Source organism: Peromyscus maniculatus, chromosome 5, assembly GCF_049852395.1.
Source record: "Peromyscus maniculatus bairdii isolate BWxNUB_F1_BW_parent chromosome 5, HU_Pman_BW_mat_3.1, whole genome shotgun sequence".
Classification (NCBI taxonomy): Eukaryota; Metazoa; Chordata; class Mammalia; order Rodentia; family Cricetidae; genus Peromyscus; species Peromyscus maniculatus.
The window spans coordinates 81,242,593-81,268,390 of NC_134856.1; the positions used below are offsets into that span (position 1 = coordinate 81,242,593).

General features: G+C 43.6%; 1 protein-coding gene across 1 annotated transcript in view; it reads left to right on the top strand.

Moving 5' to 3' along the window:
• The first annotated feature begins 207 nt into the window (after positions 1-207).
• The window catches only part of Ccdc3 (coiled-coil domain containing 3), a 90,448-nt gene continuing 64,857 nt past the window's right edge, over positions 208-25,798 (top strand). The window contains exons 1-2 of the mRNA XM_006974658.4: positions 208-764; positions 3,613-3,787. Coding sequence (XP_006974720.1) covers positions 391-764; positions 3,613-3,787 — 549 coding nt within the window. The 5' untranslated portion in view covers positions 208-390. The remainder of the gene's footprint in view (positions 765-3,612; positions 3,788-25,798) is intronic.

Genomic DNA, 25,798 nt, shown 5'->3' on the forward strand with positions numbered 1-25,798 from the left:
AGCTCTGATCTAGCCGCGTAGCGGTGCGCTTCAAACCGACTAGGTTGTGCTGTCAAGACTCAGTTCACCCGGGAGTCCCAGGGCGCCCAGGCCGGTTCCTTTCCTCCAGGAGCCTTGCAAGGCCGGGCTGCCAAGCGGACTCCCCGCCCCTGCCGCCGTCCACGCCCCAGTCCCCGCCCGTCCCGTCGCGTCCTCGCGACCCTTCTTAAGCGTGGAGGGGCGAAGGCCGGGCCATGGTGATCCTGGCCACAGAGCTAGCCGCGCAATCCAGCGCCCCGGAGCTCGCGCCGCCGAGCGCCCAGGCTGTGGTTCCCGGGCGGGATCCCGGGTTCCCTGCCTTCCCCGGCACCCGGGCGGGCCATGCACCGGGGCTAGAGCGTAGCCGCCGGCATGCTGCTCCCGCTGCTGCTCGCCGCGCTCTGCCTCGCCGCCCGCCCGGCGCCCGCGCACGCCTGCCAGCTGCCCTCGGAGTGGCGACCCCTGAGCGAGGGCTGCCGCGCAGAGCTGGCCGAGACCATCGTGTATGCCAAGGTTCTGGCGCTGCACCCCGAGGTGCCGGGCCTCTACAACTACCTGCCTTGGCAGTACCAAGCTGGAGAGGGAGGGCTCTTCTATTCTGCCGAGGTGGAGATGCTGTGTGACCAGGCGTGGGGCAGCATGCTGGAGGTGCCCGCCGGCTCCCGGCTCAATCTTACGGGTCTGGGCTACTTCTCCTGTCACTCCCACACGGTGGTCCAGGACTACTCTTATTTCTTCTTTGTCAGGTGAGCCTGGCCCCTCTGCGGGCTACCTGCAGCAGGTCAGGAGCGCTGGGGGCCCGTTTTTGTTTTGTTTTGTTTTTTTTTTTTTTTCCCCAAAGTAGAACATGCCTTAGGCTCTTTGCATTCTCTCTTGCTCTGTTCTCTATGAAGATCCCGACCACCCTTGGCTGAGAATAAGATACAGACATGATTTTTGGAGTCGTGCGCACAGAAGGGTGTTACAGGCCTTTTTACGTTAAGGTGCTTTTGCTTATGAGGCCAGGTTTTGCTGTTTTCCCCGGGCGATCCTCCTGCTTCAGCCTCTGAGTGCTGCAATTACAGGCTCATGCGGCCAATTGCAGCTATCAAAGCGCTTTCCAACCACCCAGTTGATGTCCTGAGAGAGACGACCTTTGGAATCCGTTGTTGGTATTCTGGCTTTGAACTTCTCAAGTGTAAGGTTTGAGCCAATTGCTTCTCTCAGAGTCCCACTCTCACACCTCTCCCCTCCACCAATTCCCGTCTGGCTAAAAGTGAGAAGCAAATACGGACAGGAACACGAGAAGCACCTGGGAAAGCCCCGCTGTTTAACGTGCGTTCACTCTCTCTCCCTACCCACCTCAGTGCCAGAAAGCAGCCCAGCTATCCGCTTGTCCCCACTCTCTCATACCAGCTGCCAGGTAATTCCAATTAGCAGCGGTTTGGGGGAGAGGTAAAAAGTCCAGGTCACTGCTGGTCAGACCGGTGGTCTCTGGTAGACAATATCGATCTTGTGAACTTCCGCGGAGGTTGGCCTATGATCAGCGGGAAATGTATCTGTCCCCAAATTCCGTTCATTTTTGTTGACTACTGAATTCTACCCAAACCACAGGTAGAAAACCGCAGGTGGCCCCTCAGGTTGGTGGGTTGTTTCTTATTCAATTAAGATGGATACAGAACAATGGGGAGGGAGACGCATGGACATAAAATCTTAGCCAGGGTGTAAAACAGTCAGTGATTTAATCCAAAGCTTTACAGTCATCACTAGTGCCAGTCTTACCAACTGTAAAACAGCACCAAGGCTCTTGGGGATGATTCTGAGCAGGGGCTGCAGGTTCGTTTTGGAATCTCTGAGAATGAAAACAGTAAGTTCCGCAGAGGGGCGTCCCGAAGCTCAGGGCCACATGTGCTTTCCATATTGAAGGCAGGCTAACTTTAGAATGCATGCTCTGCTTTGTGTTGGCTTGAGTGGCTTAGCCAGATTAGGTTGATTTTTTTTTTTTAATTGTCTGGAAAGTATGGTTTTCTAAATAAAGTCAGCTGGACTGTGAGAGTGCCTTTCTTGAGACAGAGAATCTAACTCAGCCTTTTCATGTTTTTATTTAGGGAAAACACTGAGGGGCCAGCTATAAAACAACTTGACAGTGCTTTATTTTCCACTGGATAAAAAGCTCAAGATCTGGGCAGACAGTGTTGGATTTTTGCTTTTTTCTTTCTTAATCACAAAATGGTCCAGTGACTGTGCAGTGGTCAGCCAATGTTTTCATCTTTTGCGATGACATAATTACGGAAAGTTAAGACAAACAGTCCCACGATACTGTGACAGGTCGTCTCTTCATAGGGCTGCTTTGCCTTGAAGTAGGTTAATAACTGCATACACCGCATTCCTCCTCTGTTCTTCTGGCCCCCTCCCCTATCTCTTGCTCACTCACTGTGACTGATACATGGAAAGGAGGGCAGGGTTTATTTCAGCCCATTTCAGAGGACTCATTCCATGGCTGTGCGGCTCTGCACACTTGGGCAGATGATTATGGTGGTGCATTGGGCAGACACTGTTCACCTCATGGCAAACAGGAAGCAGAGAAGGAATACAGGAAGGGGCCATGGCAGGATATAGACCCAAAGGCATACTCCCAGTGACTTATTTCCTCTAGCTAGGTCTGACCTTCTGAAACGTTGACAGCTTCCCACCCTAGCTGGGTACCAAGGTTGAGGCCATGAAGCTGAGAGGAGGGGGACATTCCAAATTCAAACTGGAACACTTGGTTTAAAATTCTCACCTCTTTTTTTTCTGACTTCTATTTCTAATAAGCTCTTTACACCAGAGCATGTAAAAATGTTCACTAATACGTCTATACTTGCATTCACTTTGTGCCAAGTGCTTTGTTATATTTGTATGTGTTGGATGGGTATATATGTGTAGGTGGTGCATGCATAGGAGTGTGTGCACATGCAGAGGCCAGAGGAAGATGTTGGTGTCTTCCTCTATCGCCCTCCACTTTATTGCCTGGAGACAGGGTCTCTCATTGACCTGGAAGCTCACTGTTTGGGCCAGGCTGGGCCAGCAGGCTTTCAGGATCTGTCTCTGCCCTCCATTGCTGGTGTTACCGGCATGCACAGCTGGCTTTTTAATGTGAGTGCTAGGAATTCAAATTTGGGTCCTCACACTTGATCAGGAAGTGCCCTTACCCATTATATTTTTTGAATGCAGTCCCCATGATAATACCAAGAAAGTTGGTTCTACTATAACCCTCTAGTAGCAGACTGGAAGACGGCGGTGCTTAGAGAAGAAACTTTGAGACTTGAATGTTGTAGTAAGACTTGAATCCAGGTCACATTACAACTGGCTGCCTTCTCACTAGGAAGTAAATAGACAGACAGGTGTGTGTGCGCACATCTTCCCCCTTGTCTAGACTCCGTTCTTAAGAAAACCTTAAGTTTAGCTTCAAGTAGTGTAAACTGGAAAACAAAAGAAGTAGGGGTCTCTTCCTGAGGCCACTGCAGACTTCATGATGAAGTTAACAAGACCATCTCCATCCTTTGTAAGCTAGACTAAAGCTGGCCCACCTCCAATAACCTCACCTACATCTCTGCTTTGACCCCTCCCCCTTAGGATGGATGAAAATTACAATCTCTTGCCCCATGGAGTCAATTTCCAAGATGCCATCTTTCCAGACACACAAGAAAACAGAAGGATGTTTTCCAGCCTCTTCCAGTTTGCTAACTGTTCCCAAGGGCAACAGCTGATGACCTTCTCGAGTGACTGGGAGATCCAGGAGGACAACAGGGTAAGAGCTGGCTAGAGCCTGTGCCTTGGCAATACAGGAGTGTAGCCATGTCTTCCAGGAACATTATGATCAAAGGTGTCAAGAATCCTCTTCCAAATTATGTATCCTCCCATCTCCCTCCCAGCTGAGAGAGAATGCCGCTCATAGACTTTGGATGCCTGAGATTTAGTGTTTGATAAGGAGTTCTTCATAAAGTAGGAGCACGATGGGAGGAAGGTAAACGTGTCTCAGGTTCCCCTTCTGCAAAAGGGAGATGAAAGTCACACCCATATTGCATCCTTTGATTTAAATATGTAAATCTCTTGGCACAGTGCTCAGAGTGTTGAATGCCAGTAAGCCATTATGGCTCTAAGGCAGTGGTTGTCAACCTGTGGGTCATGACCCCTATGGGGGTCGCATATCAGATATCCTGTATATCAGATATTTACACTGTGATTCATAGTGGTAGAAAAATTACAGTTCTGGAGGAGTAATGAAATAATGTTATGGTTTGGGGAGGGGGTCACCACAACATGAGGAACTGTACTAAAGGGAAGTTGAGAAACACTGCTCTAAGGAATTGTCTTGGAAGAAAGGGAAATGAAGCAAGAGAACTCTCAGAGCTGGCATTCCATGTTTAAATTTTTCTTTTAGATTTATTTTATGTGTGTGGATTTTTTTTTTTGCCTGCATGTATGTATGTACACCATGTGCATGCCTGGGGAAGTTAGGAGAGGGATTTGATTCCCCGGGAACTGGAGTTATGGATGGTTGCGAGCTGCCATGTGGGTCCTGGGGATCAAACCCAGGTCTTCTGGAAGAGCAGCAAGGACTCTTGCCTGCTGAGCTGCCTTTCCAGCCCCCATTCCATGATTTTTAAAGTGATACTCTTCTTAAAATTTGCAGGGTAGACCAAACGGCTGTAGGAAAGGCTAAGATGACTGCGAGTGTGGAAATATAAAGAAATCTTCCAATCCAAGTCACATGCCTGTTAGGGAGAAATTTTAGGGGTCGTCAGTTTCCCCAAACAATGGCAGTGTCACGATGACACTGGAGAGTAAGTCAGGCCAGGTGCTGGCCCGTCACTTTCTACCCAAAATAGATTTGAAGTTAAGTGACCGACTTACGGAGACAGGTCTGAAGTGGATATCAAATCAAGGAGTGACCCTATTTTGTGGTCTAAAGAATCACCCTGGTTGTATCTGGTGGCTCCGTCCTTTCTGTCACTTGTCTTTGCTGGTGGCTTAGTCTAGGGTAGCTGCCTTGTTCTATAAACGTCATCATCTTCAGCCCCGGGACCTCTGGCCCCCAGAACCTTTCTTTTACTCTCACAGAGAAGCTGCTCCTGTGATGGGCTAGGCTGTCCAGACAAAAGAAGTTATTCATTTGTTCTTTCACGTCAAGAGCTTCCTGCCTTAGATCTACCCCGCTGACAGCAGTCTCAGGTCTCCTTGCCCGGCTGCCCCGCTTTCTGAGACTTTGTCCTGTGTTTTGTTACATCACTGTACCGAGAACTGGCTTTGTCCTCTTCCCCTCCTCCCTGTCTGTGTGTGCAGATACATGTGTGTGCTGATGCATTTATGCTGCTATGTGAAGGTCAGAAGACTTCTGGTTTTGCTCCTCAGGCCCAGTATTAGGTTTCTATTGCTGTGACAAAACACCATGACCGAGGCAACTTACAAAAGAAAGCTTTTAATTCAGCTGAAGTTTCCCAATGGTTAGAGTCCATGATGGTGAAGCAAAGGCATGGCGGGAAGAATAGCTGATAGTTATCTTGATGCAAAAGCAGGAGGCCGAAAGAACTGGAAATGGTGCCAGTCTTTTGAGTCCTCAAAGCTCACCCCTAGTGATACACTACCTCCAACAAAGCCACACCTCTTAATCCTTTTAAAACATTTCCACCAGCTGGGAACCAAGTATTCAAGCACATGAACCTGTGGGGAATCATTCTCATTTAGGCAACTGCAGGCACCGAGAGTCTTTTATTGACTGGCCAGGCTGGCTGGCCATTCAGCCCCAGGGGTTCCTGCCATCTCTGCCTCTGCTGTGCTGGGATTAGAGGGGTGTGCCACCATGCTTAACTTTTAAAATGTGGGCTCTAGGGGATCAAATTCAGGTCTTCCTGAGTTTATAAACACTTTACCAACTGACTTCTCTCTAGTCCCATTTTCCTGTGTGTGCATGAGTGCGTGTGTATGCGTGTGTATGTATGTACGCTTGAATGTCTTGCTTTGTCCTCTGCATTATTCACTTGAGACAGCATCTCTCATTGAACTTGGAACGAGACTGGCAGCCAGCAAGCCTGAATGATCTTTCTATATCTGCCTCCCACAGCACTGGGAGTTATGGATTTGCATGACCCCACTTAGCTTCTCACACTGGTAATCGAGATCAGGTCTTCATGCCTGAGCAACAAGCTCTTTTACTCATGAAGCCATGGCCCAGCCCCCATTTCTCCCTCCTTATCTTTATTGTTCAATACTCCACACTGCATTGGAGGCACTACATCAAAGCCTCAGAATCCAAAACCGAGTCACATCTAGTCTACCGGGAATGTAATCAGTTTAGTTTTGGCTTATTTTGTGGGAGCTTTGCATATGTATATAACCCACAATAGCAATAGATTTATGTCAAGAGATCAAATATTACTCCAAAAAAAGCTTAAGGGGCTTAGTCCTAAAACCCTGCAGCTGCATAACTTATTAGTCTTTTGCTCACATTTGTTTGGAATTAGATTTTCCAACATTAGAAAAGGCAGAGACTAGAACAATAGGACCATGGGGAATAGTTTCAGAGTGGAGGCAGGCCTATTTCTGTGGATCTTGGGGAGACTGATTTTTCCCCTTTAGTCACCCTGGTGTCTTGGATAATGGAGTGTGGGAGTACTGGACACATGAATGAAGTGTCAAAATCTGAAGTCGGGGGTGATAATCATTCCAGGATGCTGTTCTGATGGGCAGTAAACTTAAAGGTTTGACTGGGACCACTGTCAGTTTCCCAGACCTATGGTGATATTTTATTTGTACTGAAATGTAATTTTATTTGTATGTTAATAAATAAAGTTGCCCAGGGGTCAGAGCTAATAGCAAGCCATCACAGAAGCTGGGTGGTGGTGGTGCATGCCTTTAATCCCAGCACTTGGTAGGCAGAGCTAGGTAGATCTCTGTGTGTTCAAGGATACAGCCAGCATGGAGACACACGCCTTTAATCTCAATACCAACCAAAGAAGATGGGGAGGTCTGTACAGACAGGCGGTCATGTGGTTGGGTTTACAACCAATGAGAAGGCAGAACAGAAAGTCTTTATAAAGGCAAACACACAGGAAGTAGTTCTCTTGGCTGAAGAGGATAGTTGAAGCAGGAAGGGTAAGGCTCTTAGCTCTGATCTCTTGGGCTTTTATCTTTGCATTGGTTCTGTGTTTCTTATTGAATAAGACGGTTACTTCTACACAGACCCTTTCTTTCCTTCATTCCATTCTCACTCCCTGCCCTCTGGGAAAGGGATCCCATCAGAACTCAATGAAAGTACTTTATCTACCTACCTACCTACCTACCTACCTACCTACCTACCTACCCATCTACCCACCCACCCTCCTATCCATCCATCCATCCATCCATCCATCCATCCATCCATCCATCCATCCATCCATCCATCCATTCATCCATCCCTCTAATTATCGTGTGTGTGTATGTGTGTGTGTGTATGTGTGTGTGTGTGTGTGTGTGTGTGCGTGCACGTGCGTGCTTAAGCACCAAGATCTCATAATGTGGATCCCCTCGCTGGTCTTGAACTTGCTGAATAGCCCAGGCCAGTCTCAAATTCTCACTCCTCCCAGGTCAGCCTCCTAAGTGCTGGAGTTGAAGCATGTGCCACCATCCCTAGCAGCTAATTCTTTTAACATTTAAGCTAAAGGCTGGGGAGATGACTGTGTGGGTAAAAGCACTTGCTGCATGTTGTGAGCATGTAGCCAGAGACACAGAGGAACATGTTTGTGTCTTTCTACAATATCACAGTCTATTGAAGAGCAATACATTCTCAAGACCCAGAGGTTTCAATGACAGGAATTTGAAAGATTATCCAATCTGGCTGAGGCAAATGTAAGTTCTTTTATTCTATCTTAATTAACTCTCATACCACACATCACACACAGTAAGTATAGATGCATAGATGTAGTTTACAGAAAGAACACAATTAAAAAGGCTGCAGGAGAGTACAAAAAGTTTCAGAAGTAGGCTGGGAGAGTCTATATCGATAAGGTGCAAGTCAGATCCATGCTGGGAGGTGGCTGAAGTCCAGGTTTGAGGGCAAGGCTACAGAGTTCAGCTGTGTGGTAAAAGCCTGAACCTGGGTCCAAGAGCGGGAAACCACAGTATCCTAATTTGTAATTTGGTTTCCATTGCTGTGGCAAAGACTATGACCAAAAGCAACATGGAGATGGAAGGATTTACCTCATCTTATAGCTTGCAGTTCATCGTGAAAAGAAGTCAGGGCAAGAGCCCGGAGGCAGGAAGTGTAGCAGGGGGCACAGAGGAGGAACGCTGTTCACTGTCGTTCTCCACATGGCTTTCTCAGCCTTATTTCTTTTACCACTTAAGACCACCTGCTCCAGTGTGGCTTCTCCCCACAGTGGGCTGGGCCCTCCTTCATCAATCGCTAATCAAGAGAACACCCCACAGACCTGCCTACAGGCCATCTGTTGGTGGCATATTCTCAATGAAGGTCCCTTCTACCTAAAGGACTCTAATTTGTGGCAAGTTGACAAACACCAGCATGGGCTGTTTCAGGTCCATGTTCTCGTGGGTGGCTGGGCAGGCAGTTGAGTGGTCTGAGTCAGCAGAGGGGAACCCAGTGGAGCTGAAGCTCCAGGGACAGTTGGGGAGTTCTCTTCTTGTTGATCCTCCAGGTACATACTAGTCATCAGGTGATAGGTTGGTGTGACAACATACAATCAAAATGTTAGGTGTTCACCATTTTATGGCATTCATTCAAGGGAGTTATACTCTGGTATAACTTTCTGGTTTTGTCTGATGTGTTTAATAAGGTCTTAGGTCTGTTTTCCCTGATAGGATTTTAATACATTCATGTGCCTCCACACTCTGAACTCACTCCAATAAACACATAGGGTGGCTCCTTCTTTACATCCAGTCATTTATCAGTCAGTGTTGGGTGGGTGGTACCTGGCAGATGTATGGTTTATGAGTCTAACAGGGGTTGCAGTCATCCTTTCTCAAAATAGAGTAAAAATCTGCTTGACAATGGAGTCTCTTAGGGCAACACACAGATTGATAAACCACTGTTTTGTATCACATGGAGTAACTTAGAGTAGGGCATAGCCTCATCTCAGTATCATATAAACCTGATGACCTGAGTTGGGATCCCCAGAACCTGCATACAGGCTGGATGTAGTAGGTCAGGTATCTGCAAACCCATCACACTCCTACTGGGAAATGGGAGGCAGAGACAGGAGAATCTTTACAGACTCTTCGGTCAGCTAGTCTGCCTACTCAGTGCAGATAGATCCTGTCTCAAACACAGTGGGAGGGGAGAACTGACATCTGAAGTTCTTTTTCTGTCCCTCTAGCCAGCTCCCAAATAATGACACAGAGACTGCTTATTTATTATGAAAGTGTGGCCTATATCTTAGGCTTGTTTCTAAGTAGCTGTTATAACTTAAATTAGCCCATTTATATTAATCTATGTTCTGACATGTGATATTATCTCTCTTCCATCTTGCACCTCCTGTTTCCTCTCCATGTCTGTCTGGTGACTCTACTGTTCTTTTTCCCAGAGTCCTCTCTGTCCCCACAAGTCCTGCCTAACTTCTTCCTGCCTAGCTATTGGCCATTCAACTCTTTATTAAACCAATCACAGTGACACATCTTCACACAGTGTAAAGGGATATTCCACAGCATTCCCTCCTTTTTGTCTCAATAAAAAGGAAAGGTTTTAACTCTAATACAGTAAAATTATATACAATAAGAGCAATTATCAAGTAAGAATTACATTCACAATGTCCTGTCCATTTGTATTTGGCAAATTTGGAGAAATTATTACCTATTTTATCTTGATGAGTTCAAAATTTTATACCTAGTTCACTTTATATCCTAACTTGTATTACCATCCTAAAACTACCTATTTAGACCTCAAAACATTTTCTTAGATAAATGATTTAAGCTTTTATGTCTCCCAACCTTATATACTTTATACCTTTTTTGAGTTTTTTTTTCTGAATTTTGTAACAAGGAAAACTGTAACTATAACTATCTCATCTTCAACCCCATCAGAGACCCAAGAAGGATGTAATATTACCTAAGTAAACAGGAAGTGCAGAGCAAACAACTTCCCAAACTGTAGAAACTACAAAGACAGCTGGTTCCTCTGCAGCATCGGGGCATCACTCTTCATCTTACAGGCCTAGAATATCTGACAGACTTTTCTGTGAAGCAGGAATTAAAAAGGATTGTCCTACATTATCTTGGCAAAGTTCGGCAGTTGCCTTCTTTTGTGTCCTGCTTGTCCAGTTTGGACTGCTTACTGTCAGCAGTTGAGGCAAGGGTAGTTTCTTGCCCAAATGGCTAGATTTGCCATATTGAAAGCAAACTCCATATGGAGGTTCTTTGATGCCCATCATCCTTTTTTGAAGTAAATTGGTGCTGCCAGGAGCAGATGTGCCTCATTGTCTTGAAAACCTTACATTATTAAAACATTTTAAGTGCCATATTCTGTAGTTCTTTAAAGTGTTTGAAGACTATCTATCTAAAATATATTTCTGTATGACCTTAAAAACATACCTAACATGACTACAAGTTTGACTGTTATAGATAACTAATTACTAACTTTCATTTCTTAATTATACTAAATGGTTTATAATAATAGCTTTAATGACTAGAACTTTAAGATTACATTTTTAAATAAGCTGCATAGGTACAATCCCTTAAACAAGAGTAGAAATGTATGTATAGTATGTTTTAACAAAAATAACCTTAAGTTTGTATCAATATATAAAAATCCATACCAATGTAAAATATTTGAGACTAGTAGTTGTTGAAAAGTAGACTCAACTGTCCACCCTTTCATTCTATCATTCAGTATTATCCCTTTTTCTTTTCATATTGAGATCCTTGAATCTAATTTCCTTTGTTAGTTTCATCCTTGACTATGACCAATAACAACTTGCAACCAACCCTCCCCCCCCCCACCCCAAATGATGACAAACATCCATAATCCACTGAATGACTAAAACCACCCATCCCACCTCTGCTTAGCATATGGCATGCTGGTGCCATATGGCTCTGCTCTTCTTGATTCCATGACGACCTATCTCATGTTGGTGGGCACCGACCTGGAGCCACATTTACCCACCCCAGCTCTGGGAATCTGTTGTGTCTGCCTGAAGCAGGAGTTTGTACCTAGTGCCTGCTGCTCAAGTGCTCAGCTGTACAACAGGGTCCCCCCTTTTTTTTTTCCTTTTCGGTTTTTCGAGACAGGATTTCTCTGTGTAGCTTTGGAACCTGTACTGGCTCTCACTCTGTAGATCAGGCTGGCCTCGAACTCACAGAGATTCACCTGGCTCTGCCTCCCAAGTGCTGGGATTAAAGGCGTGTGCCACCACCGCCTGGCACAACAGGGTCTCTTAAAAGAGCAGTGCCTCTATAGGCTGAACCTACTTGAGAAACTGCTTTCTCAGGCCCTATATGGATATTCAAGCCTTCATACTGAATGCCACATGTAACAAGTTCACTAGCCAGCTCCCAAATAATGACACAAAGACTTCTTACTAATTATGAAAGCTCAGCCTGTAGCTTAGGCTTGTTCCTAACTAGCTCTTATAACTTAAATTAACTCATTTATATTTATCTACGTTCTGCCATGTGGCATTAACTCTTTTCCATCTTGCACCTCCTGTTTCCTCTCCATGTCTAGTTGGTGACTCCGCCTTTCTTTTTCCTAGAGTCTTCTCTGTCCCCACCTAACCTCTTACTGCCTAGCTATTGACCATTTAGTTCTTTATTAAACTAATCACAGCGACATGTCTTCACACAGTATACAATTATCCCACGACTTTCATCTTCAGACCTCCATAAGCATACTGTAACACACACACACACACACACACACACACACACACACACACACACACACAGACATACACAAAATTCAACTTAAAACTGACTATATTTACTTTGAATAATTCTGTTGTAAACCTTGCAGTTTTTGTGTGTAATGTGGAGTGATTCAAATGGTTGTGTGTGGAAAAGAGTTACAGGAAGACCTATTGGCAATTCCTTCCATCCTTCTTCAAAAACCAACCAAAACAAACAACAAAAACAAACAGACAAGAAAACAAGCTACAACATCCACCTTTTTCTCTGGGCAGGCCTCCAGTTATCTCTTCCGCCCAGGACAAGCATACCTATGATCTCAGAAACATTACCTGTTTCCCCTCAACCGAATTTGAAGGTTCAATTTGCTGTTCAGGTCACTTTCCCCCCAAGTAGGAATAAGTGCTGACGGGGTGGGGAGGGCTGGGGAGGGCTGGGGAGGGCTGGGGAGGGCTGGGGAGGGCTGGGGAGGCTTTTGTTAATGAGAATTCACTAATCCCTCCCTCCTGGGTTCCCAGAGAAGTTGTTCATGGCCCTGGACTTCGCTTTTCTCACAGTGTCTTAGGGAACGAATCTTGCAGGTGTGTAGCAAGCTCTTATGCTTTTGTTGTTGATGCTGTTTTTTTTTTTTTTTTTGGCCATGCTTCCTTGTGACCTGGACATGCGACCTAGATTCCAGTCGTGAAGGATATCCTTCATCCTCTTCACCAGTGGGTCTTTTTCTTGGAGTGTCATTTGACTTGGGGAGGTGATCTGGAGGCTAAGGGCTGGGACAGTTGGAAAATCTGACATGGGGATGCTTTTGTGCGGCACACCCAGGGTGCCGTTCAACTCAATCCATGGGAGCAAAACCCTCCCACACTCTGGTTCCTTTCCAGTACTCTGCTTTTAGATATCCCACCCCCTCTTTAGTTCATAGAAGCACAGTCTTGCTTTCAAAAGTTGCCAAGACATCAGTAGTGACACTGGGTGTTCGGCACCTCCCCATTGGTGACACGGTGCTAATGGGGCTTGAGGGGACGTCTTTGGCAATCAGAGTCTTTACTGGCAGGATTCTCTGCACTCCAGCCAAGAACATTTTCCTTTTTTCTCCTGCTTGGGCGAGTGTAACAGTCAAAACAGAAGTTGGATATTTTCTCTTCTCTGCCAGTTCTATCCCCTAGGACCAAGACCTAGCCTGACCCGACTTACTGATGTCTGTCATCAAATGTCATGGGATTAAAATAAAACCTGTGAAGGTCAGGCTGCCCCCATGGTCTCCTTTCCTTGTTTGGAGTTGGGAAGGAGCTGTCTCACTCTTAGCTGCTTCAGAAGGAATGTAAACTCATCAGATCTGGATGGCTCAGCTGTGTCGGGAGGATTGGCCTTGGGCAGGTCCTTTCATTTCTCATGGCTGAAGTTTGCTCATGTAGAAAATGAGGCCCACAGAAACTAAGGCTGCTACACTAGAGTGGGCATCTGATGCACTTTGTAAACAATGAAGAACAGTTAAGAGGTTCATTATGACTGTAGTCATTTCAAAGTCTTCAAACATGGCATTTTTAAAAACAAATTAATAAACAAACTTTCTGGGGCTGGGGAGATGGCTCAGTGGTTAAAAGCACATCTTTTTCAGAGGGCCAGAGCTCATTTCCCAGCATCCATGTCAGGTGGCTCACAACCACTTGTAACTCCAGCTCCAGGGCATTCAGTGCCGCCTTCTAGCCTTCATGGGCACCTGTGCTCATGTTCATATCCCTCCTCCAACATACACATACATATAACTAAAAAAAAGCTTTCTGTTAGTTCCCCAGGGAACTGTAACTCCTAATACCTGCTGGGATTGGTGACTGCTAATCCCACCCAACTCCCTTGATTGGTCAGAACAGTAAAAGGGAAGCACATTGGTGATGGGAATGATAAAGGAGAAGCGACTGTGTGCATTTTCTTCCATTTAGCAGTATTTAATAACTTCCGGGCAGGAGCACTTTGAAAAAGTATATTAACTGAACTGTAAGCAGATAACATGTTCTTGTAAGTCCAAATCTGAAAGTAGACAGTGGTGCCAGTAGAAAATCTTTCCCTTCACCATTCATTTCCCTGTCCCTACCTACCCCAGACAGCTACAGTTATTGGTTTCTTGTACAAACATTCAACAAGTATGTTGATACTGCAAATACAGTTTAACATGTGTTATTTACTGTTGCCTTTGATAGAGTGATGGAGTACTGTGTACACTCAGCTGTGCTCTGCTTTATTCACATATAGACATCGAGACTCTTTCCATATCAATGACTCCGAAGATGCCTTAAACAGCTGCACAATATTCCATTGTACGGAAGTATCATGATATGTCACATTTAATGGTGTGTCCTGCTGTTGGGTTTTTGGGTCGTTTCTAATCCAACATCATTACAAATGGTGCTGACATCATTTTATATATATATATATATGTATATATATATAAATCATCTTATATATATATATTATATATATATAACTAAGTTACAAAACTCATTACTGTGTTTAATCCTTAGCAAATATTTGGGTACCTCAGCTCCTGTGTGAGATGCTACAGTTTCAATATTTAGCAAACTCCAAAGGCCCTGATTGTCATTAAGCCTTAATCGGCAACAGAGGCAATCAAAAGACCACAATGATCAAAATGTCACAATCAAAAGATCATTGCATGATTTAAAATGGAAATGATTGTTCCAACTTAAGAAATTAAGCAACTAACAGTCCTTACCCAGACTTGAAAGGGAAGAAACCCTTCTCAAGTGAACTGATACTGAGATAAGTCTAGTGTGTAAAGAGGCATTCAGGTTAAAGTGGGTGCCAGCAGTTCAGAGACAGAAGCTGTGCAACAGCCCTGTGGCAGCAGGACATACAGGTGAAGAATAGCCTTGTGGAGCAGTGAAGGATGTGGGTGAGGAGGATGAGGCCTGAGTTCTGGCAGGAGCTGGACCATGCGGGGCTTGTTAGACCCTAGGAGGATCCAGACTTTGTCCAGTAGCCTTTGACCCTTTGAAGGAAAGGGTAATGGGAGATAAACAGACAAGGTTTTACATCTACAACTCCCTCCTCCTGATCTGGGCAACAAATGTTCAATCACTTTTCACATACAAACCATAATACAGACCATTTTTGCTTTGTTTTGTTTTCAGACAGTTTTTCTGTGTAGTCTGGGCTGGGTTCAAACCCACAGTCCTTCTGCTTCTTCCTCCCATGTACTGGGGATACAGGTGTGCATGACCACAGCAAGAATAAGTACCTTTAAAAATCGTGTGTGTGTGTGTGTGTGTGTGTGTGTGTGTGTGTGCGCGCACTCACACATGCACAACCATGTGCACATATGCATGTATACACATGATTGTGTGTGTGCACAGTGCACATACACATGTGCACATGATCATGTGTGTGGCACACATGTGGACAACCTTGAGTGTCAGTCCTCACAGTCCATCTTGTTCAAGACAGGGTTTCTTTGTTGTTTACCATCATGCACACCAGGCTGGCTCATGAGTTCCTATCGATTCTTCTGTTTCTGCCTTTCTCACTGTAGGGGCACAGGGATCACAAGTACACAGTACCATTTGGCTTGATGTGGGTTCTGAGGATTACAATTCAGGTCCTCAGGCATGTATGCATGTGCCTTATCCATTGAGCCATCTGATCAGCCCAAGAGGTACTGTGGTAGTTTGAATGTAATTGCCCTCACAATCTTATAGGGAAGGGCACCATTAGGAGGTGTGGCTTTGTTGGAGGAAGTGTATCACTGTGGGAATGGGCTTTGATGTCTCTTTTGCTCAAGATTCCCTCAATGTGACTGTCTGTTGACTTCCTGTCACCTGCAAGCTGTAGGACTCTCTGCTTCTTCAGGACCATGTCTGTCTGCACACCACCATACTCCCTGTCATGATGATAATGGACTGAACTTCTGAAACTGTAAGTGAGCCACCACAATTAAATGTTTTCATTGATAAGAGTTTCCATGGTCATGGTGTCTCCTTACAGCAATAGAAACCCTAACTAAGACAGGTACCATTTTAAACTTTTATTGATAACCTATAGGAAGACAACTCAGTTTTATATATTAATCTTATAACTGACAACACATTGAATACACCTAGTTCTAAAAGATTTTGTAGATTCCATGCCTTTTTAAAGTATGATCATGTCGTCAGTGGAGTACAGTTTTAATTTTCCTGTCAAACTATATGCCTTTTACTTCTTTTTATTGTCTTACTGTACCAACTAAGACCTCCATCCAGTATAAGCATGCATGGGAGTGATGAGAATGGATAGTATATTTTAAATATGTCAACTGCATTTTTGTAGATTCCCTTGATCAGATTAGAGAAGTTAGCTTCTATTAGCTTGTGGACAGTTTTGAAAATATCCTTAGAAATATATTCACTTTGCATATATGCATTGTGCATGAAAACTGGGTTATATAAGGACACCCATAAGCACATTGTTGAGCACATTTGTATCCATCTGTTGTCTGCCTCCCATCTCTCCACACTTTCCTCTTCCATTTGTCTCCCCTTTCCCCTAGACAGTTTCATTTCTACTTTCTTGTCATACACACACACATACATACATAATTGTATACAACTCTATAAAAATCTGGGAACCACAAATAAGAGAAAACATATTTGTCTTCCTGAGACTGGCTTAATTCATTTAACAGCATAATCTCTAGTTGCACTCATTTTCCTGCAAATAACATAATTTTATTCTTCGTTATGGCTAAGGGAATTCCACGAGGTATATATAGTTGGTGAGAGTTGTAACAATGTGTTGAATTTTGTCAGATGTCCTCTCAGCATCTACTTACGGGTTATGAGATTCATTCCCTTTAGCTTGTTCATAAAGTAAATGCTAATGCACCCACTCACAGAATAATGCATGGCTTTTATATATTGCTTGGTTTAGTTCACTAACATTCTGTTGGGGGCTCTGTGTGTGTGTGTGTGTGTGTGTGTGTGTGTGTGTGTGTGTGTGTGTGTGTGTGTGTATAAGCTGAGGATAGAGTCAAGGACATCAAGCTTGCTTACTATCACTGAGCTGTATCCATCCACTTATTTTTACTGCTATTTATCTAAGGAATCTGGTCCATAGATTTATTTCCTTATAATTAAGAAAGAATATCAGAGTAGCATTGCCTCACAAAATGGTTAGAAAGTATTTCTTCCTCTTTGATTTTCTGGGTGAGATTGCGTAGAATTGGAAATTTACTCCTCAATAGAAGCATATGCATTCATCTGCTTTCTTAGTTAGGGTTTTTATTGCTGTGAAGAGACACCATGACTACAGCAACTCTTATAAAGGAAAACCTTTAATTGATGGCTTAGAGTTTCACAAGCTTAGTCCATTATCGTCATGGTAGGACATGGTGGTGTGCAGGTAGACATGGTGCTGGAGAAGGAGCTGTGAGTTCTACATCTTGATCAGCAGGCAGTAGAAGGAATCTGTGTACTGGGTATAGCTTGAGTGTATATGAGAACTCAAAGCCTACCCCTAGTGACACGATTCTTTCAATAAGGCCCCAGCTACTCCAACAAGACCACACCTCCTAATAGCACCACTCCCTATGGGGGCCATTTTCTTTTACTATCACATCTGCTTTGCTGCAGCAAAGCACTGGTGTCTAGGTGGTTTAAGTAAGAGAAATTTATTTTTCACATTCTAGAGGTTAGCAATCCTAAGTTGTTTATCTGATCTTAATTTAACTTTGGTAAGTGGTATATATCAAGAAAATTTTCCATTTCTTTTATATTTTATAAATATGACATAAAGATTCTTTGGATGTCCTCAGTGTCTGTTGTTATGTCTCCCTTTTCATTTCTGATTTTGTTAATTTGGATATGCTCTGTCTTTTACTTAGTTTAGATAAGGGTTTGTCTATCTTGTTGATTTTTCTCAAAGAACCAACTCTTTGTTTCATTGATTCCTTGTATTGTTCTCTTTGTTTCTATTTTATTCCTCAGTTTATTTCCTGCCATCTACTCCTCTTGGGTGTGCTTGCTCCTTTTTGTTCTAGAGCTTTCAGGAGTGCTCTTAAGTTGCTAGCTTGAGATTTTTCCAGTTTCTTTAGGCATTCAGTGCTCTGACCTTTTCTCTTAGCACCACTTTCATTGTGTCCCATAAGTTTGGGTATGCTGTGCATTCATTTTCATTGAATTCTAGGAAGTCTTGAATTTCTTTCTTTATTTCTGTCTTGATCCAGTATTCATTCAGTAGAGAGTTGTTCAGTTTCCATGAGTTCGTAAACTTTCTGTTGTTATTGATATCCAGTTTTAATCCGTGGTGGTTTGATGGGATTCAGGGGGTTATTTCAATTTTCTTGTATCTGTTGAGACTTGCTTTGTGACCAAATGTGTGGTCAATTTTGGAGTAAGTTCCATGAAATACTGAGAAGGTATTCTTTTGTGTTTGGATGAAACGTTCTGTTGATATCTGTTAGGTCCATTTGGTTCATAACATCTGTTAGCTCCAGTATTTCTCTGTTTAGTTTTTGTCTGGATGACCTGTCCAGTGGTGAGAGTTGGGTATTGAAGTCTCCCACTACCAATGTGTGATTTAAGCTTTCATAATGTTTCTTTCACAAATGTGGGTGCCCTTGTGTTCAGGGCATAGATATTAAGAATTTAAACGTAAGCTTGGTGGCCTTTTCTTTGAGTATGGAGTGTCCTTCCCCATTTTTTAAAAATTAATTTTGGTTTGAGGTCTATTTTGTGAGACACTAGAATGGCTATACCAGGTTGCTTCTTAGGCCCATTTTCTTGGAAAACCTTTTTCCAACCTTTTACTCTGAGGTAATGTCTATCTTTAATGTTTCTTGTATGCTGCAGAAAAATGAATCCTGTTTTTTTGATCCATTCTGTCAATCTGTGTCTTTTTACTGAGGAATTGAGTTCATTGACTTTGAGAGATATCAATCACCAATGATGGTTAATTCCTATTATTTTGTTGTTGTTAATAATGGTGTGTGTGTGTGCGTGTGCGTGCGCACACATGTACATGTTTCCATTCTTTTGGTTTTTCTGGTGTGAAATTATTTATTTTCTGTGTTTTTAAGCATAGTTAACCTCCTTGGGTTGGTGTTTTCTTTCTAGTATCTTCTATAGGGTTGGATTTGTAGATAGATACTGTTTGAATTTGACTTTATTGTGGAATATCTTGTTTTCTCCATCTATGGTGATTGAAAGTTTTGCTGGTTATAGTAATCTGGGCTGACACTTGTAGTCTCTTAGAGTCTGCAGAATATCTGTCCAGGCCCTTCTGGCTTTTCGAGTCGCTATTGAGAAGCCAGGTGTAATTCTAATAGGTCTACCTTTATATGTTACTTGTTTCCTTGCAGCTTTTAATATTCTTGCTTTTTTCTGTATGTTTAGTGTTTTGATTAGTATGTGACAAGGGTACTTTATTTTCTAGTCCAATCTATTTGCTGTTCTGTGTGTATCTTGTACCATTATAGGTGTGTCCTTCCGTAGGTTAGGGAAATTTTCTTCTATGATTTTGTTGAAAATATTTTCTGGGTCTTTGAGCTGGGATTCTTCTCCTCCTTCTATTTCTATTATTCTTAGGGTTGGTCTTTCCATAGCATCCCATATTTCATGGATGTTTTGTGTCAGGAATTTTTTAGATCTAATATTTTCTTTGACCAATATATGTTTCTTCTATTGTGTCTTCAACAGCTGAGATTCTCTCTCCCATCTCTTATATTCTGTTGATGCTTGCCTCTGTAGTTCCTGTTCACTTACCTAGACTTTCCATTTCCAGAATTCCCCCAGTTTGTATTTTCTTTATTTCTTCTACTTCCATTTTCTGGTCTTAAAGAATTTTATGGCTTCCTTCAACTGTCTGTTTTTTCCTGGCTTTCTTAAAGAGATTTATCAATTTCCTCTAATTTTTTTTGTCTTTTCCTCAATTTCTTTAAGGGATTTATTCACTACTTCTTTAAGGACCTCTATCATCTCCCTTAAGTTGGTTTTAAGGTCTTTTTCTTATGCTTCAGTTGTGTGGGAATATTCAGGTCCTGCTGTAGTAGGATAGCTGGGCTCTGTGGTGACATATTGCCCTGGCTGTTGTTGATTGTGTTCTTACATTGGCATCTAGGTATCTGGGTTTGGGGTGATTATAGGTCTAGGTGCCGATTTCTGGGTTTGTCTTTGTTGTATAAGTGTTTCGTTCCTTGGTTTGTTTCCTCTCTGGTCTTCTGGCCTGTGTGACCTGTGGTCGAGCAGAAGTCTCCATCTGAGTTGGGGTCTGGACTTCTGGTAGCCAGTGTCTTCTCTTGTCAATAAAGGGGTCTCCGCCTGAGTAGGGGGTTGGGAAATGGCAAAGAAGAGGGGGCATTAGGGATGTGTGGGGGCCACTGAGAGTGTATGTGGGGGCAGCCTACCTAGAGTTCTGGCTACCTGCCTGACCTGTGATCCAGCAGAGACTGGTACACAGCAATGAGATGGGAGGTGGGATTGGGGATAGTGTTGGAGACGGGGGAGGGGCACTGAGAGAGTGGAGGAGGTCAGTGGACAGGCAGTCTACCAGGAGTTCTGGTGGCCAGTGTGGCCTCTGGTTCAGCAGGGAGTCTCTGCCTGAGTTGGGGGCTGGGATTTGGCAGAGGATGAGGGGAGGAGGATTGGGATAGTGTTGGAGGGGGAAACCACTGAGAGAGTGGAGGAGGTTTCCATGTGGGCGGCTAATCTGGTCTTCTGGCAGTGTGGCCTGTGGCTGGTAGGAGGTTTCTGCCTGATGAACCAAGAGTATGGGGAAGGTTTGCTGGCGACTGGTCTACCTAAAAGGTATTTTTCAATGTGACATCTGAGATGTTTTCTTGTTCTTTCTAATGATGTTTTATAATCTCAAATTTTATTAAATGTAAATATATTTAACATATACACTTAATATATTATATATAAATGTAAAATTATTTAATATATACTTCATATATATTTATACTTAATAAAATTTGAGATTTTAATACAATAATATATATCTCCCTTCCTTTTCTTTCCTCCAAATCTTCCCTCCTTCCTCTCTTTCTAACTCATGGCCTCTTTGTTAATTAATTGTTATTGCATGCATATGTGTATATGCATATGTATTTCTAAATATGACTTGTCGAGTCCATATAAGGTTACTTGTATGTATGCTTTCAGGACTGACCATTTGGTATTGGCTAACCAATTGGTGTGCTCTTCCCTGGGGCAGACTATTTCTCCCGTTCTCAGCATTCCTAAGTGACCTGTAGTTCTGTGTTGAGTGGAGACCTCCTAGGCTTTCACCATCACTTTGGTGTGTCTGTTGTCCTTGTTCAGCTCATGTTTAGGTGGTCAGGTTGGTGAGACTTTATGGGTATAGGAGACAGTCTCCCAGCAAACTCCCTAAAAAAACCTGAGGTATTTTTAATGAACTTTTACTACTTTTGTATGAAAAGCCATCAGTTTATCTTGTTTGGAGATACTTTTCTTCTCTTTCTTTCACTCCACCCCTCCTTGCTCTCTTTCTTTTGTGTCCTGTGTGTGTGTGTGTGTGTCCTTTAGAGCACTTGGAGGCCAGAGGAGGATACTAAGTGTCTTGTTCTGTCACTTGCTACCTTATTCCCTCATGACAAGGTCTCTCACTGACTCTGGAACCAAGTGGCAGCCAGCAGGCCCCAGCGATCTCAATGGTAGAGTTACAGATGCATGTGTGGCCACACCCAGATTTTTATGTGAGTGCTAAGGATTCGAACTCAGGTCCTCATGCTTGTTTATCAAATGCTCAGACTCAGTGAGCCATCTCCCCAGCCCTAGAATTTTTTTTAAAACAAGCTATATATGAATTTGTAACGTGACATGCAGAAAGTATTAGGTCAGACCTGTATTGATTCACAGATACTTGATCACACTATTTAAGAAACTGTTTTGTAATTACCATTGCCAGTTTCATCTGGCAAGTCGTAAGTGTTGGGATGCCCTCAAGCTTACAGTGGCAGTATTCTTAAAATTCTGGGTTTTGGTGGACAGCTCAGATGTTATTACTGGCGGCACCAAATACAGTCATTGTTTTCCTTTCAGAGGCAGGCTTACTCCATTCACTCTTTAAGGAAATGTCTTTCAGTGGAGCAAATATAGTTTGTCACTCACTCTTTCAAGTAAAGAGTGTTTTATGAAACAAAGTCTCTGCCTTGGCTCCAAACGTCATCACGGGAGCCCTTCATCCTGAGACAACACTGTGTCGAGAAGCGGCAGAGGGGCTGTGTGTAAATTCTACTTCTTCACACAATACTAAAAAAGTGTAGTCAGGTCTTTAGAAAAATTAGCAGTTTTCACTCTTTCGTCAAGGACTTGAAGTCAAACCGGCTCACTTTCCTGCTGTCCCAGTGTGGTGGAGAATACAAAGACCATCAGTAGAACTTGGTGTGACTTCCTTGATTTGGACTCAGTGGGACAGAGTTTGACTCACCCGTGCCGTGGACTAGTGCTCAGAAGCCGCTATGTAGGGCCTGGAGGGGTGGCTCAGTGGTTAAGAGTGCTGTGGTTCTAGGGGATCAAAGTTTGGTTCCCAGTACCCATGTCTGGTCACAGTCCCTTGCAGCTCCAGCTGCAGAGGACATGATGCCCTCTTCAGGGGTACTTGTATATGTGGCACACAGACACAGACACATTGACACCATTCATTCTCTCTCTCTCTCTCTCTCTCTCTCTCTCTCTCTCTCTCTCTCTCTCTCACTCATTCAAGCAATAAAAATAAATCCTAAAAAGCCAACACAGTGAAAAAGGTAAATGATATGTTGGTATTATTTAGAAAATATATTTTTCTTTCTAAAATACAAAGTTCTGTTCAGTGTGAAATCTGAGATCCTTTCAACAAACTCTTGCCAGTTCTACGTGGAGATCCACCTGCTTATCTTGTGCTTAGGAGGTTTTTATTTCCTTTATTTTTGTTTTTCACCTGACACATGGTTTTTGTCATTTTGAGTCAGAGTCTAACTCTGTAGCCCAGGGTGGCTGGGAACTCACTACATAGTACAGGGTGGCCTCACGCTTGTATCCATCCTCCTGCCTCAACCTCCTGAGTTCTGACAGCAAGTAAAGGTGCTAGCTGTCAAGCCTTGATTCCTGGAACCCACATGGTAGAAAAGCACCAACTCCTACAAGTTGTCTTCTGACCTCCACACAGGCTGTGGGGGGTGCCCATTCGCCCCCACACAAATCGAAAATTGAAATCTGAGTGACTCATGGCCAGTCATACAAAAATTAGGCAGAAAAGAAACTCAGATAGAAGAAAAGGCCATGGTAACTGTTGCCGGGATAAAAACAGCTTGGCGCTGTGAGTTTTTCCATCACCATGACAAACATCCGAGAAGAAGGATTTGAAGGAGGAATGATTTCTGGGAGCCCCTGCTCTCCTGAGTTACCTTTCACCCTCTTCCAGTCTTTGCTCCCACTTTATGAGATATTCAGATATTCCTGTAGGGCCTCAGGTACCCTTAGGGTACTGGCCAACATCACATTTTGTGCTACAAGCCATTACACTTTTCGGGGGGTATGATCTTCATAAATTGCTTTGTTGACAATAAAGTTTTAGGGGCAGCAATTTGTATCCAGATTAGGCTTTGTAGTAGAATTATGGCTTCTAATTTTGACTTATCACTAACTTTGTATTTGAGATAGTACTTAATCCCCTGGACTCAATTTTTAGACTATAAAATGGGTCTAATATAAGGTAACAGATTAAAACGTTTGAGATCAAATGCTTCTCACTTTATGATGTGGTTTCACTACAATTAACTCATCAAATTGAAAATATCTTTAATCACAATGCATTTAGGGGCTGGAAAGATGGCTCAGTAGTTAAGTATGGATGCTGCCCTTGCAGAGGACTGGGGTTTGGTTCCTGGCCACTCACACTGTCTGTACCTCCAGTTCACAGGGATTTGGACATCCTTAAGTTCCATGGGCACCAGTGTTTCAATAAATCTTGAAAAATATCTAACCAACAGTCTTAGTTAGGGTTTCTATTGTTGTGATAAATCACTAAGACGAAAATCAGCTTGTGGTAGAAAGGATGCATTTCATGCTTACAGTTTCATATGACAGTCCGTCACTGAAGGAACCGAGAGGCAGGACCTGAAGCAGAAGCAGTGGATGAATGCTGCTTACTGACTTGCTCCTCATGACTTGCTCAGCCTGCTTTCTTAGATCATCCAGGATCATCTGCCCAGGGATGGTACCACCCATAGTGAGCTATGCCCTCCCACATTAATCAACAATTGAGAAAATGCCCATAGACTTGTCTACAGGCCAATCCTGTGGAGGCACTTTCTCAATTAAGATTCCCTTTTCCTCGAAGACCCTAGCTTATGTCAAGTTGACATAAAAACTAGCCAGCACGTCAGCCCAACATCATAGCTTAGTATGTTGTGGAGTATAGGCTGTGCCCCTTGTGATCATGTGACTGGCTGGGAGCTGCAGCTGGCGGCCAGCTGTGGCTGACATTGTAAGAAGAGATTATCAGACAGTGTGGCACTAATATGGGAATGGAAACCAAAACCAAAACCAAAACCAAAACCCAAAGTGTGGTTTCGTATCACCTATGTGCCACCATAAAGTCAAGTCATAAATTGAGCTGTCATCGAGGGCTATCTGTACTGGTTATGTGTGAAACAGTAGGTCATGGTTCTGATAGAATCACTTATGGATATTAACGATTCACTTCGGGGCAGCCAGGCCTTCAGTCTACCCAGGAGGATTTTTGAGTACTTCCCTATGGTGTTAGCCACGGTGTCAGGTATTTAGAAAATACATCAGAGGAGTTAGAGTTGGGTCTCTGAATTCGAGCAGGTACAAGCATTCCCTATGGACGGAGTTCCATATGGGCAGAGGGCGAGTCTTGCAGAGCCTTGTGAGATGGAAGGCGTTGGTGAAGAATTAGGACAGAGAGGAGCATGAATGCAGGCAGAGAGTCCCAGTGCACATGGGGGGATGGGAGAGCTGCCCATCCCCCCATGTGGGGAGTGTAATCCAGGCTAGTGGGCCTGCATGGAGGGAGAGTTAGTTTACACTAAAATGGGCGTGGCCTCCGGCATGCAGAGGTGAGGGCAAGTCACTGCATTGAGTAGGCTCTCCTCCCTCTTCCCTCTTTTTTCCCCCCCCTGTGGTGCTGGCGATGGAATCCAGGGCCTCACATATATTAGGGAAGTGCTCTACCACTGAGTCCCATCTGTAGCCCACTGTATCTCCATCCCCCACCCTCCCCTTTTCCTTCACCTTCAGTGTTTTATTGAAATACAGCTATGACTTCTAAGTACTGACTAATGGTTTTGCTAATTACTTAAATTTTTTTTTTTAAAGTAAGTATAGATTCAGAGGCAGTTGCAAAGACAGGTTCTGGGTGCCCCTCACACTTGCTCTACTGTTGTTAGTGTTGTGGTAATACACTATCAAGCCTAGTAATGACATTGATCACATCCACAGAGCTTAGTCACATGTTCCTAATTACATAGGTGTGTGCGTGTGTGCTTAATTTTGTCACACATGTAGCTCCCACTGCACCACCATCACAATCAAAATGTGGAAATACCTATTTCTACACACTTCTTCATGCTACCCACACCTTCTCCTTCACCCAGCACCATACCTGGATTTTGACATGGGTTCTGGGGATTTGAACTTGGGTCCTCACACATGCAGAACAAGCACTCTGACTACCAAGCCACCTAACCCACCCCTCGTGCCTATAGGTTCATGTCAGATGGTGCAGGTAGTACACACTTTGAGGCATCATGTCTGTTTACTCAGCCTTACACTAACCTAGAGATTTATCCAAGTTGTTAGGTTTCTTCATTGCTAACATCCCAAGGTATGGATGCGTCACTTTGTTTAACCTGTGAACTACAGGACAATTGTGCAATAGCTAGTTTCAGCTATTAGGATTGCAGCTGCTATGAATAGTC